Genomic DNA, 15,782 nt, shown 5'->3' with positions numbered 1-15,782 from the left:
AATTTTAAAGTTCTGGGTCCTTTGGATAATTGCATTGGCTTGACCTCTTCCCTAGTTGATTGCAGCTAAGTAAAGGCAGCTGTGTTAGGTTACAAGTTGCTGCTAGCAAATGTGTTGTGTGATATTAGAAAATCACAGAGCTGCTTACTTTTTACTGTTTGCTCCAGTAATAATAAATTGAATGAACCTATTTTCTGTACTGAATGCCTGTTAATAAGGAGCATCCCTAACTAATTTGTTATTAAATGTTCTCTAAAACTGATACATAATTTCTATAAATATGTTTATGGAAAATCACTGGAATGGAAATAATATTAATTTATTTCAGGTTTATTACAAAGAACAGTTGTCCTTGCAGAGCCAAGCCTGTTTTTTTCCACTGAAGTGTTTTATTAAACTAAACATGTTTAAGACTCCATGAGGGATTATGTACCCAACAGACACTATTAGCCTAATTACAACACTTCCCACTTCACAATAGAGCACAGTAGCTGTTTGATTATGTAAATGAGCATGTACACTTGTGGTTTAAGAGGGGTAGCTAATTAATTATAATGCACATTTTTAAGCTGCTTTTAAAAATATAGTTGAAATACAACATATAGTAATCCATCGTGTATCCGTCTGTCACATATCCGCCCTAACGGTTTATCTGCCACGATTAAGCTCTTCAGCAACTTCACCTACGTGTACATTGCTAATGCAAAATGGCACAAGCGAAAGAGAGTTGTGCTTACAATTGAAAACAAGTTGGAAATACTTTAACTTCTGGAAAAGGGAATATATAAAAGTGTGCAACAAGAGTCAGCAAATAAACAAATACATCTTGACCTTCCAAACAATCAGAAACACATCTTCCCCGTATGTTGGAAGCACTATACACTTTTCAACCCATCCTCAGCACCATTGATTCAAAAATGAGAAAGAAAACCATTTTTAGTTATCCCTCCTTCCCCTTCAAATGAACATTTCAAATTAAAAAGAGCCAAATGGGAGCCCTCCCAACCCATAAAACACCACAAACAGCAATTAAAAAAGCTAATATTTTAAATGACTCACTTTGGCTAACTTCCAATTACATATAAGCAAGGTGTCGAGCTGTGCACCAGTCGAGTTAACCGAGGGTGTGTGTGTGTGTGTGTGTGTGTGTGTGTGTGTGTGTGTGTGTGTGTGTGTGTAATTGTATATATAGTGATAAAGCTAGGGGTAGAGTCATTAATGGGAGGTATGTGAGGGCAAGTTTGCTGGCAAATTATGACCTCACATTACCGGAAATACGATGGCTGACCTGAGGGAAACTTAGTTTCCCAGACCACCTCACGGCGGGAAATGACATCACAGAATTAAGGATGAATCATCATAAAAATGTATAGCCCACAGCAGGTTGGTGAAGGAGTAAGGAGACAGCTTTGTGCTGGGGGAGAGAGAGTGGAAAGAAGCATAAGTGCCTGTTAATACCTGTTTGCCTGTGATTTACCAACCTTGGATTGTTTGCCTACCCGACTTGTTGCCTGAACCTGAACTTTGCTGAGAACCCGTAACGTGTACCAAACCCTGCCTGTTTTTTGACCGGCCTTTGGATTGTGGAAAATAAATATATCAGGTGCCGCCGTGATTTATACCGTATTATTGTGTTGTGTAGAACTTTGTTCACGGATCTCTGCTACTGGTTATGTGCACACGTTCATACTTACCTCCGGACCTGCCACAATATACAGTGACTCTCAAAAGTATTCACCCCCCCTTGGACTTTTCCACATTTTATTGTGTTACAGCATAGAATTAATTAGGAGTTTTTGCCACTGATCAACACAAAAAAGTCCATAATGTCAAAGTGAAAAATAAAATCAAAACAGAAAATAATTGATTGCATAAGTATTCACCCCCTTGAGTCATTATTTGGTAGAGGCACCTTTGGCAGCAATACAGCCTTAAGTCTATTTGGATAAGTCTCTACCAGCTTTGCACATCTGGACACTGCAATTTTTGCCCATTCTTCTTTGCAAAATTGTTCAAGCACTGTCAAGTTGGATGGGGACCTTTGGTGAACAGCAATTTCCAACTCTTTCCACATATTCTCAATTGGATTGAGGACTGGACCACTCCAGGACATTGACCTTTTTGTTTTTAAGCCACTCCAGTGTGGCTTTGGCTGTATATTTGGGGTCATTGTCCTGCTGGAAGATGAATCTTCTCCCAAGTCCCAGTTCTCTTGCAGACTTCAGCAGGTTTTCCTCCAGGATTTCTCTGTACTTTGTTGCATCCATTTTGCCCTTTCCAGGCCCACGCAGAGTAGCATCCCCATAGCATGATGCTGCCACCACCATGCTTCCCGTTAGGGATGGTGTTCTCAGGATGATGTGTAGTGTTAGGCTTGCGCCAAACATAGTCCTTAGTGTTGAGGCCAAAAAGCTCTATTTAGGTCTCATCAGACTATAGAATCTTCTTCCACTTGGTCTCAGAGTCTCCCACATGCCTTCTGGCAAACTCTAGCCGAGATATGGTGTGAGTTTTTTTCAACAATGGCTTTCTTTTTGCCACTCTCCCATAAAGGCCAGTTTTGTGAAGCACCCGGGCTATTGTTGCCGTATGCACAGTGTCTCCCAGCTCAGCCGTGGAAGACTGTAACTCCTTTAGAGTTGCCATAGGCCTCTTGGTGTCCTCCCTGACTAGTTTCCTTCTCGCCCGGATACTCAGTTTTTGAGGACGGCCTGTTCTAGACAGATTCACTGTTGTGCCATATTCTCTCCATTTCTTAATAATGGACTTTACTGTGCTCCGGGGGATATTCAGTGCCTTGGAAATGTTATATCCTACCCCTGATTGGTGCTTTTGAAGAACCTTATTCCGGATTTGCTTTGAATTTTCCTTCATCTTCATGATGTAGTTATTGTTAGGAAATGTACTAACCAACTGTGGGACCTCCCAGAGAGGTGTATTTAACCTGAAATCATGTGAAACACCTTAATTGCACACAGGTGGACTCCATTCAACTAATTATGTGACTTCTAAAGACAATTGGTTGCACCAGAGCGTATTTAGGTGTGTCATAGCAAAGGGGGTGAATACTTATGCAATCAATTATTTTCAGTTTTATATTTATAATTAATTTAGAACAATTTGTAGATTTTATTTTTCAGTTTTACATTATGGACTTTTTTTGTGTTGATCAGTGGCAAAAACTCCTAATTAAATCCATTTTGATTCCATGTTGTAACACAATAAAATGTGGAAAAGTCCAAGGGGGGTGAATACTTTTGAGAGCCACTGTGTGTGTATATATATATATTTATATATATATATAACTGCAATAAGAACCACTCAGAGTGATTGCAAACATCTTCGTAAGTAAAGGGTCCAATAAAGAAATCTAAACAACGTAGGCTAAATGTTATTTGAAGCTACATTTCCTATAATAATAATAATATAATGTCTTTTTTTTTATATAGCGCCTTTCATAGTAGACCATTGTCACAAAGCGCTTTACAGAGGTAGGCTGTGAACTGTGCATTTTATGCAGAGTCACTTACTATAGGACATTGATTAAACATCTCATCCGCAGGATGGCGCACAATTAAGTTAAGTGACTTGCTCAGGGTCACACAGTGAGTCAGTCAGTGTTAGAGGTGGGATTTGAACCGGTGACCTTCTGGTTACAAGCCCTGGACATTAACCAGTGGACCACTGTGAAGGTGTGATCTGAGATGCACTTAAAATATAAAGGACGGTGTGACAAAGACATTCTCTTTATTATTGTTTGTTTCAAATAAATAATGTAAACATGTGAAAGAATAACAGATACTGTGAAAATGGAAAGACAAATGTATAATTTACTTAGGAGACGAAACTGCGCTTTGACATTGTCGTTCTCCTTTGTAAAAACAAAACAGGGAAAAGTTCAGCTTTGTTTGAGTTGAACGTGGCTACAATTTATACTTTGTATTGAATAGGTGCACATTTTGTTTGCAATGTTATTGTGGGTTGCTAGGTGGAGGATGAAGTTTGGCATTCCAAATGTTTTGTGAACATTTTTAAAACGTGTCTTGGTTTGCAATCTTACTAGCAAGTTGGGATGACTTTGGGCGCCTCTATCTTAGGGAGTGTGTGTGCAAGCGAGCACGTAATGCTGGTTATAGACCAGAGTGCGCTCAGTGACAGGCAGTGGGGGAAGTATTCAATTTGATGGGGATGTTAACTGTGATATCGCATTGATGTGAGTGTGGATATTCATGTATAGTTAAATACCAAGTGGAAGGATCCTAGCATTTAGTTAATTATAATGCAGTTATGTCACCCTTATTGTAACTATGCTTTTGGGTTTAAAGGTGTAGTGGATTGACCCAACGAGGGTGGGAATATAAACTTGGAGGGAGCTCATTTGAGGAGAGCAGGTTGAACACTCCAGAGAGTCTGGGGTGACTGAATAGATGTGTGTTCAGAGAAGTGCTGTATTGTATAGACTGTTATTTATTTGATTGTTATTTTCAAATTTATTTTGTTTATGTATTCCTGTGTTTTTAAAACTGCCAACATTTCTTTAACGGGGCCTTAATAAAACCTCACTTGTGGCATTTTAAACCTGACTTTGGACTGTTTCTTGCCACCTGCAATAGCCACTTGACCACGATACCTTATAACCACACTGCCTCCTTAATACAATTTAACTTTACAGTCAGTTGTTGAGGTATCCGGGACACTCAGTAAATGATGGGATTTAAAAATTCTGATAAAGTAACAAAATGTTCAGTGGCATTTAAGGGCATGGAAACAGTAACAGGTTGAACATATGATAGACTTTGCACTGCAGGAACTGTTTACAAGCCTCAGTAGGACTTAATCTGTTGATGTATTTGTTATATCTTCAGCTTTTTGGTACAAAGTGAATATATGCAATTGTACGTCACACTGGAATTATAGCTCTAAAAACTAAGGAAGGCTGAGGGCATAGAGCTGTTTCATATACACATTATACTGTAGCTCTCTTCTACATTCAACATGAGGGTGCCACTTACCATAACCCATAACTGGAATTTGCAGCAGATATAGTTAATCTACCCAGGTATGTAACAAATCTTACAGAAATCTTTTTTTTTGCCATTAAGCTCCCTGACGTTACTTTTATTTCCGAATTCATCTCAAATGCTGTAGCATTAACTACCATCTCCATAGTTATTTTATACATTATTTTACCATCTCCATAGTTATTTTATACATGACCAGTGAGCTGGTAAATCTACACATTTACTGGTTAATCTATAGATTTACCGATTTTACACGTGAACTTAACATATATATTGTCTATAGAGCCACCCACTGTATGACAGAGCAGTTCCAAGCTCATTCTGTTAGACTTTGATATTATCTAATAGCAGGATTGGATAAGTGTGGAGCGCTGAACTGCAGGTTTCTGCATGTTTAGTGAAGGGAGCTACTTAAAAAATATATATTTCTGATTGCTGCCAAGCAACACTGCAGGCAAGTCAGCCGTAGGCGTGAACAGAGGGACATGTTTCAAAAACGGTGATTCATTCAATGTAGGCAGAACTGTGCAAAACATCTAAAAAGAGAGAGACTTGGTTAATTGCAAGTGCTATGTAAGATGCCTATTGGGTTCATGGTTATCAGTCACGACTCTACTGAGAACATCAGATTTTTAGAAAGTTGAAACTAGGTATAGGAATTATTTGCCACAAGTTATTGAGAGCATCAGAATCTGGAAATGTAAGGATGAACATGTAGTGGACGTAGGGTAGGTTTTGGTGATTTACTTCATCATACTAATGTCTGTAATGTATTTACAGCTGTGGCAGGCAATGTACTATACTGTTACTAAGTTTGCAGTAATTTTATGCATGAATAAGGAGTCTTCGTAGAACCACAAGGAAAAATAAATAAAGGCAGTCTTTTCTTGCTAATTAAACTTTAGTAATGTGTGTTCATTGTGTGTGTGTCCCCAGGTGTTCTTTGCCTTATGGAGCATGACGAGGAATATGTTTTCACGCTGCCTTGCGCCTATGCACGCTCGATACTCACTATTCCTTGGGTAGAGCTGGGGGGCAAAGTCACAATCAACTGTGCCAAGACTGGCTATTCAGCCACCGTCACATTCCACACTAAACCTTTCTATGGAGGAAAAGTCCACAGGTATTCTACCCATTTATGACATAATCTTATGTTGGTGCGTGCGTGTATTAATGTTTATGCACTGGACATTAAAACAGACTTGTGTTGTTGAAGAATTTTGTTGTTTTTGATTTCAATTATACTGTATATTGTGAAATTAAATTACTGTTTATGGGTGAAGCCAGTGAATCTTTTTAGCTTATTTCAGCCTATTTATCTTGTTTCTGTGTGATTTTGGTCTTGAGGAACAATTTGTTTTCCTCAATACTAAAATTCACAATCAGCAGGCACAGTGTTAAAATGTGGTTGCAATAAGCAGTTCACATCATTTCAAATGAAATATGCAGATTACATAAATGTGATATTTCTGGATATTCTCATTACAAATTCTGTGAAGGTTAAACCATTCCTTAAGGGAGAAGCTATTCTGGGTGTGCTTTTTGTGTTGACATATCTATGAATGAAGTATGGCTGGCTAGTACCCAAACCAGAGCACCTGCAGTTAAGTGACACTTGTTCTTTCACTCCCGGCAGAGTGACAGCTGAAGTCAAACACAACCCTACCAACACCATCGTGTGTAAAGCACAGGGGGAGTGGAATGGAACCCTGGAGTTCACCTATAGCAGCGGAGAGACCAAAGTGATTGACACCACCAAGCTGCCAATCATCCGGAAGAAAATCAGGCCAGTGGAGAAACAGGGGCCATATGAGTCAAGGTGGGGCAGCATGAGAGTCCAGCCAGTCAGCCTGACTGCATCCACACACAAAGTAGCAACTAGTCATAGCATGGGTTATGTACAGTAGAAGCTGTAAAAGGCCAAAGTTGAAAATGCATTAAAAAAAAAATTGCTGGATTAGGCAGCCCTGTAAAGCTCTTAATCAGGTTGTCCATGTAGAAGAAGCAGCTATTGCTAAACAGGGATTATTCCTGCAAATGTAATTTTGGGCCAGGAAATACTTAAATGTGTACTATGCTGGCTGCCAGGAAATTTGCGCTTATGTTACAAAAATCTGTAGGGTTTTTTTTTTTTTAGGCCTAGGATATTTTTTTTCAATCTCAATTTCTCTGTGAACACACACATACATTTATATACAGAGATGAAAAATCTCATCTGGTTGGTGGTTTTCTGCTTTTCCTCAGTCCCCCGGGGCTATTGATGTGATCAATGCAGATCCAGGGAGAAAAAAATGTTCCCTTTTTTATTTTTTATTTTTAATCTTTGATTTTTTTTTAAGCTATTAACAGATTTGTGACAGTTGGTGACAGTTTTTTTTTTAGTCATTTGCTATTTCATTGGTCCACAAAAAAGTACTGTGAATTAAACAGTTGTGGTGCAGTTCTACAGTTCACATTGCAGAAAATGGCGCAAATAATGGAACGAAAGGAAGGTGCTGGCAAAAAATTAAGATACATTAACACCATATACAGTGCCGTGAAAAAAGTATTTGCCCCCTGTCTGATTTTCTTCATTTTTGCATATTTTTCGCATTGTATTTGGTCAGATTTTTTTGTGGGTTGTAGTAGTATATAGAGGGAGTCTGAGAGAAAAAATGACACCAAAGTTTGGTGCTTCTTTCATTTGTTTGGTGTGCAAGGTAATCAAACATGCAATCTTCAGGTGTGAAAAAGTTATTGCCCCCCCCCCCCCCCCTCTAGTTAACTCAACCCAATTAAAGGGATAATTAGGGTCAGCTGTTTGAGTACTTTGGTTAACAACCAGGCTTGATTTGGGCCAGCCCCGCCCAATATAAATCTACATCAGAATGGTTGAAGAACAAGAAATTTAAAGTTTTGGAATGGCCTGGTCAAAGTCCAGACCTAACCCCACTGAGATGTTGTGGCAGGACCTGAAACGAGCAGTTCATGCTCGAAAACCCACAAATGTCACTGAGTTGAAGCAGTTCTGCATGGAGGAGTATGCCAGAATTCCTCCACGGTGCTGTGAGAGACTAATCAATAACTACAGGAAGCGTTTGGTTGCAGTTATTGCTGCTAAAGGTGGCGTAACCAGTTATTGAGTCTAAGGGGGTGATTACTTTTTCACACAGGGGCATTGGGTGTTGCATAACTTTCTTTAATAAATAAATGAAATATGTATCAAATTGTTGTGTTATTTGTTCACTCAGGGTCCTTTTTATCTAATATTAGGTTTTGGTTGAAGATCTGATAACATTCAGTGTCAAAAATATGCAAAAATGTAGAAAATCAGACAGGGGGCAAATACTTTTTCACGGCACTGTGTGTGTGTGTGTGTATATATATATATATATATATATATAATATAGTGTTAATGGAAAATCCCTCCTAACAAAGTTGAAAAGCTATATCTTCACTGGCACCTCATAGTCATAACTGTACATCAACTGGGCTCCTGTTAAACTAATTTCATACTTTTGGTTTGTATGAGAAGTGTAACATCATTACTGTCAAAAGAAGGCAGGCTGAAATTTAACTGTTCAGAAGATTCACTTAATGTAATGGGCAAAATGTCAGAAAATATTAAAGGATTAAGAAAAAACACAATTGACTAACCAATATCTTGAATTCACTAAGTAGTGCATTTCAAGTGCATACATTTAGCAAGTGTTGCTTAGTTGAAGAACTAGCGTTTCAATAGTAGGATATATCAAATATTAGGATGCAGATACAGGACTCGTACTGAAAAAGTAATCCATGCTTTTATTTCATGTAGACTGCACTACTGTAATGCTCTTTTTTCTGGGCTTACTAGCCAAGCTTTATTAAGGTTGCAGCTTGTGCAAAATGCAGCTGCAAGGGTCCTTACCAAAACCAAAAGGAGAGCACATATAACTCCCGTACTTGCTTCTCTGCACTGGCTTCCAGTGAAATATCGAACTGATTTTAAAATTTTATTGCTTACATTTAAAGCACTAAATGGAATGGCACCAGATTACCTCTCAGAGTTGTTGTCTCTTTATCAGCCTCGGCGTGCATTGAGGTCGACTAATAGTGGCCTCCTCTGTATTCCGAGGGTGAGGCTCAGGAGGAAAGGAGAGGTTGCTTTTTGTGTTCGTGCTCCGCAGCTGTGGAACTCTCTCCCCGACCATGTCAGAGGTTCACCTACAGTAGCTACTTTTAAATCTAGGCTTAAGACCTATTTTTATAATTTAGCTTTTTGATTTTATATATTGTTGTTTTAGTTGTCTTTTCTCTTCTCTTTTTGCGATATATGATGTTGGTTTTTTTTGTTTTTGTTTTTTTTTAACTGTAACTGTTTAACTTATTCATCAATTTATGCCGTTTTATTAACTTTGATTTTAATCTTTGTGTTCTGTTACCTTCTTTTTTGTTTTTTGTGCAGCGCCTTGAACCTTGTGGTATGAAAGGCGCCCTATAAATAAAGATTATTATTATTATTATTATAGTCCACTTTGCTGCTAACCATTCTCCACCCATCTAGCTAACAGCTAGCAATTCGAGGTCACAGACATAGTTCACTTTTTTTCTCTTTTATGGTTGAAATTTAAGTTGAAACATTACAGGGACTTGACTTGTGTCCTCATGAGGTAAGATTTGTCAAGGTTTTCTACCTTGGGGAGTTTTTTTGATGCCATAAGTACCATACTTCTACTATAAGTATTTTTGCATAGTATATTTTTCAGTTTTCCCATGGTTATACTACCATACCTAACTATTCTTTACAAAGCTTGCCATGCTTTCACTAAGCTGTATTACATTGTGCAATGCTTTTACTGTTGTAAGCTTTTATAAGGGTACACGCATTCTCTCACACACACACAGTGCAGTTGTTTGTGGAAGATGAGCTATGGTGGTGTCATGCTCACTTCATTGCGGCACAGGTGTGTGAGAGTGCTCTTGACCTGCTGTGTTGCAGACGCCTGTGGCAGCATGTCACCACTGCACTGAAGGACAGGAACATTGACACGGCTACCGAGCACAAACGCATCCTGGAGGAGAGGCAGCGGGCCGAGGAGAGGCAGAGAGCAGCCGCCAACATGGCCTGGAAGCCCAAATACTTTATAAAAGAGGTGAATCCACAGCATCTGCTAACTACGCATCTTTCAGATAAAACATAGACTCTGAAAGCTTGAAAACCTGTAAATATTTAATAAAAATAGACAGCCATTGATGAAATATGAGCCAGAATAACAAACCTCTTTCTAGGATTCTTCTCAGACCTTTGTCTTCCAAAAAGATAAGGCATTCATGAAACCTTTCTTGACTCTTTCAATAAGTGTTTTTTTTTTTTTAATTCATCATCATGTCTGTAAATTAATTATAAAAAATTGTGAATAGGGCCACAGGTGTATTGTGCAATAATTGGAGCAATGGTATTTTTTTTCAAGCATACAGATTATGACATATTTTGTTTTCATTTCTGGGCATGATTAAAAGAAACTGCTGATGACCAGTAAGCACTCTATAGGAATTCATAAGAGGTTTATTACCAGCAACATTTCAAAAAATGTCGATATTGCTGCCTTGTTAAATATGCTTAAGTGAAATGTGTATTAAAAAAGATGAAAAGACTTAATGATCATAACATGATTGACTGTTGTATCTCTCTGCTAGGGAGAAGGCTGGGTGTACCATAGTCCACTCTGGAAAACACAATGATGAGAGTCCATCAATAAAACAGCCAGGCCAGCTACAGGAGCCATCTGGAGAAAAGACAACAAACTACTGGATACAGAAAAGTCAGATACAACCCTGTGAATAGTGAGGAATTGGATGAAGGCAGCAAGCTCCAGATGTCTTCTAAGAAAAGAGCCATCCTTGTATATACACTCCTAGTATAAAACAGCGATAACTTTCAGGGGGTTTAGGGTGGGTGGGAGAGACCATTTTTATTATTACAAGTAGTATATTTCTATTTTTCACTTTGCCAATATCTCTTTTGCACTTGTACAAAGTGATTTAGCCATTGGCGTTTCTTTTCCTCCCTCTTCTTCCTCTTCACACCATTTACTGTATTATACAACTCATCCTGCCAATGCAAAGCTAGTGTACCTCCTTTAGGTTGTGAGAATGTTCTCCGCAGCAGCATGAATCCCGTCCCTTCCAAGAGCAGCAACACAGAACCGCTGTAGTGTGCTGCGGGAACGCAGCAGTGTTACGTTGCAAACATCTTGTTTTGGATTCCAAAGAACTTTCAGTTCTGCCTTTTTGTGTTTGTGTGTTTCTGTTGCACATTGTTTATGTTAATATTCAGTATGTGTCTTGCCTTATGATTTATGTTTCTTTCTGCCGATCAGTAACACCAAATGAATACCTGGATTATTGTAATGTAAGTGTCTTCGGTTTCATTCATTTGCTTTGTAGTCTTAAGGGGCTTCACATTGATGTATTGAGCTTTCCTGGTGTTTACACATGGAAAAAAAAATGCTGATAAATCCCACACTGTACTGTGCTTAACAGCCCTCCAAACACTGCCTCCTATTCTTTAGCCGTGGTATTGTCTACAGAAATTTATTTTGGGGCACACAGAGATTACTCGGCATCAGTTTGCTTGCTTTTTTGTTTCATGGAGACAAATTCATATGGCTTCCAATATAATTTCTAGTTATTTTTTAACAAATTGTCCAGTTATACTGATACATTTCCAAAATATGGCCACATATTTAGAATTGAATGACTTCCAGTTGGATAGGAGGGGAAGAAGGAATCTTTATACATATGTCATTTTAGCTGTAGGTGATCCTGTTTATTATATTACCACTCAGTGAGCCACATATTCATACTCCTGTAATTACATTCAGCATTAGGAGGTTATAAGATACATATTCATGTTATAAATCATGAACAAAAACAAGGGGTTATATACTGATAATCAAATGAGTCATTGCATTTAAATGTGTTATTCACAGATATACCAGATTGACAACTGCTGTGAATTACCCTATTTAATTATATGACCACCACCTACATCGTTTGATGTTTCCTTGGCCTACGGAAAAGAACAAATACCAATATTAGATTCCGGTTTTTCAAAACAGTAAACTGTAAAACAGTGTTATGTTCTCCCTGGGAAGCATGTGATGAAAAATTGACAATTAAATATTCTTGCAATTATCATTGCTGGTACTAATGAGACCTGCATGTCTCAATTTGTCTTAACAGGTAGAAATGGCAAGTGTAGCATTTCTTCTTCCTTATGGAATGTTGTCCCTCACTACACAATGGTGCACTTGTGAAATGTTGGCCCTCATGTTCCAGATGTCCAGAGCTATATATGCCATTAGAAGTAAATTAAAAAACAAATGCATGCAGGAATAAAATGTGTGTGGAACTACAATTTGTTTAGTTGCAGTACCACCATTTACTAACATTGGAATTTGCCTTCCTGTTAGGTGGTCAGTCAAAAATCTTTAAACATTAATCTGACAAGGTATTTAGAAGTACTTAAAAGAAAGTAGAATATTAGACATTATGTTTCAACGAGAAGTCATTGTTAATATCTTCATGTAGACACATGTTGAAATATTGTCTTATGATTTTATTCAGCTTCTTTTATTTGAAAAGATAGTATGTGTCTTTGTATGCTCTAGTTCAACACTTGTACTTGCACTTAATTGATAATACATAAAAGATCACCAACCTGCAAGCTAAAAGCACTGTCTCTGTAAAATATCATTATAATAAACCTAAAAATTAGACACAGTGTGTGGCTTTGCAAAAAGTAATATTTAGAAAAACTAAAATAAACTATAAATTGTATGTCTTCAAAAAGATTTATAGTCAAACTTTTGTCATTGAATTTACAAAGGTGTTTTTTTTTTTTTTTTTTTTTTAGCATATTTTTAAATGTATCACTATGGAGAATGTATGGATTAAAAAAACTATTACTATTCTAGCGTTGTTGGTTTTGTAATTTAATTTTAAAGTACAAATATAATTAATAACCTATTCTTTGGCTAAATTTTTCTTTGAAATCATTATCTTGGCAAGCTCAATAGTGGACATTTGTAATTTGCCCTACCTTAAGTGTTTTCTTTTTGTTTTGTTTTCTTTTTGTTTTGTTTTACATTGTCCAGAATAGATGGGAAATTGAGTGAATAATAAATCTTGGGTTTGTCCTCTTGATCCAAATGTCTGATTTAAAGCATTGTCCTTTTCTGTATTTGTCACTCTGTGTGCAGGTAAAACGCCACTTTTGAATGTATGTGTACACTACGATCAGCTTTGCAGTGTATTCAAAAGCTTGAACCAAACTCTGTGTTCACATGTGTAGAACCTATGCAACACTTATTTGTTACACAATAGTTTATAAGTTATTTTGTTAAAATAAATTTGCCATGGCGATCACATTTTCAGGTGTCCTGTGATTTACCATCAAACCAGTGTTATTAAAGATGATTATTTTCCTTAAGGTTGTATCATTCAAATTATTAGAATTTTCTTGGTATTATTTTAACAGACTAGGTCGCTAAGGCTGATTTTAATACTGTGCTTGTTACCATTTAATATTATATGATCTAGGGGTAGATGATAATGACTCGATTCTTCGCTTAAAAATATTATAGTAATCATGATTTATATTACATTTTATAATCCAAGGTTGGCAATGGAACGTGAAACAAGCAATGTGATTGGTCGAGCAAGGTTCCAGCTGTCCGTGATGGATACGGACAGTTGGAGCCTTGTCACATATTCTGAATCACTGCGCTGCCAAACAGAATTTAAAGTATCGGACGGTGGCCATCTTGCTTTTACAGTTACAGATGTTCAGCTGTAACTATGAAATTGAGTGACCAATCACCTGCAAAAAAGTAGTAAGTATACATGCTGATCTGGTTGAAGAACAATTAAATTATGCTCTTTATAAGTCACCCCGACTTTGTCACTTAAAATAATGTATTTTTAGCAGTTTGTAAAAACTACACAAAAAGACACTTCTGCACATTATCCACCCCTCTCAGACACATACCTTGAAAAATAACTGAAATCAGACACGTCGTTGTATTTATTTTTATTCCTCCTGTCTGTTCTGCTCAAACAGTGTGTGCACTGTCAGTGACAGGAAAAAAATAACTTGGTGCCGTCTCAACTCCTGGTGTATCTTTTCAATGGCAATGTCCACAATATCAAAAATGCAGATGTACTTTCTTTTGCATGTTCCAATAAAATTAATTTACTCATCTTAACTTAAGTGTTTAGTTCAAAGTTATAAATGGGACTACTTTATTGACGTAAGGATATTAAATAAAAAAATGATTTATGCTTTTTTTTTTTTTTTTTTTCCAAATCCACTGTTTGAACCTAAATATTGTTTTAAAGAACTTAAATAGGAACTATATTAATCTGGATTACCACTGAAGAAAGGAAAAGTTAATTATTTAATTATGGACTGAGTGTCCTGCCATGCGAAGAGGATTTTCTCATTAAACAAAGGCCTGAAGAGGACAACACCCAAAGTCATCACTCTATGGATAAGTGCTGCGAAATAAATTGAGTATTCTCCATTAAACTAACAAATATAAAAGAGCTACAGAAAATATACTTGGGGAATATAATAAATTTATATTTGCTGAAAGGTTGATGTTGTGAAATGTAAAAGGGTGTACTAATATATTGCTTCATTTAAAAGAAATGTAGAATTACAGTGTTAATTACATGTAAACCACTACACATTAATTAATAGGATTCTTAAATTGTGAATTTAACTTTCAATTCTTCCTACAACGCGACACTTAACACCCTCCCCAAACAATACTGTATGCGCAAATCTGCTGTCTACAGGAAGAGATCATCTCAGTAGCAGTGACACTGATCCTTTTTAGCTTAGATGGCTTGGATGGAATTACTGCTGATGATAGTATGGTTTAGTACTGATAATAAGTTTTCAGTATAATATAAAAATGAAACAAATTATTGAGAATATCACGATAATCAATAACTGATACAACCCTAATTTGATCTGTCTGTATGTGCCCCCCTCACCCCTTCTAATTGCACAGTATGTGTAAGATGTATCCTGTGGCTTCTGGACAGGATCAGAATACAGTAGTGCCACAGATGCTACAACGTGATACTAAAATCTGAGGCCTGTCTGGTGACTTGGGTTTATGCCAAATACAAATTTTGTTTTTAATCCCTGTGACCTTGAGAGGGGGATTGAACTGTCCTGTCATGTATAAATGTTTTGACCAATACTTGGGGCAGGGTGTGCAGAGGAGTGCTGCCAAGCCTCCTGGGGTTGAGATAGTCCAGTGAGGATGGTTCATGGATGACATTGCTGTTCTGTTTAACATCCCCAGTGGACTTGAGGTTCTGGTGTTTCAATCATAGTGTTTGTTTTTATAAAACAAAGTCCAATCAGAACTACTAACAGGTTGATAAGAAACAATTTAGATATAGATAGGGAGATAATGTATGTGGGAAAAGATAAATTTACAAAATAGCACAATAACAGCATTTAGCAATCAAATTGTTTTAACTGCAATAATGACTATAAAATGGTATTTTATTTCTGGTAGCAGGGATGTACAGCTATGGTCACAACTTTAGCAACACCTAGAATTATTTTAGGATTGAGACATTTAAAAAAAACTATGAATATAATTTAGATCTTATATTTAACATCATATAGTCAAAGAAACTACAAAATGATATCTCCGAATCCATAATAGTAGTACAGTATTTAATGTACTCTATACAGGGGTGTAGTGGAGCCGG

The 15,782-nt window shown here is 37.1% G+C and overlaps 1 protein-coding gene across 1 annotated transcript in view; it reads left to right on the top strand.

Moving 5' to 3' along the window:
* LOC117394366 (oxysterol-binding protein-related protein 10-like) overlaps positions 1 to 13,476 on the top strand; it is a 130,137-nt gene extending 116,661 nt beyond the window's left edge. The window contains exons 10-13 of the mRNA XM_033992578.3: positions 5,958 to 6,144; positions 6,658 to 6,840; positions 9,982 to 10,135; positions 10,680 to 13,476. Coding sequence (XP_033848469.2) covers positions 5,958 to 6,144; positions 6,658 to 6,840; positions 9,982 to 10,135; positions 10,680 to 10,724 — 569 coding nt within the window. The 3' untranslated portion in view covers positions 10,725 to 13,476. The remainder of the gene's footprint in view (positions 1 to 5,957; positions 6,145 to 6,657; positions 6,841 to 9,981; positions 10,136 to 10,679) is intronic.
* The last annotated feature ends 2,306 nt before the right edge of the window (positions 13,477 to 15,782 follow it).

Source organism: Acipenser ruthenus, chromosome 3, assembly GCF_902713425.1.
Source record: "Acipenser ruthenus chromosome 3, fAciRut3.2 maternal haplotype, whole genome shotgun sequence".
NCBI classification, from domain to species: Eukaryota; Metazoa; Chordata; class Actinopteri; order Acipenseriformes; family Acipenseridae; genus Acipenser; species Acipenser ruthenus.
Note: the sequence above shows the minus strand (reverse complement) of the source record. Positions and strands in the feature narration are given on the sequence as shown.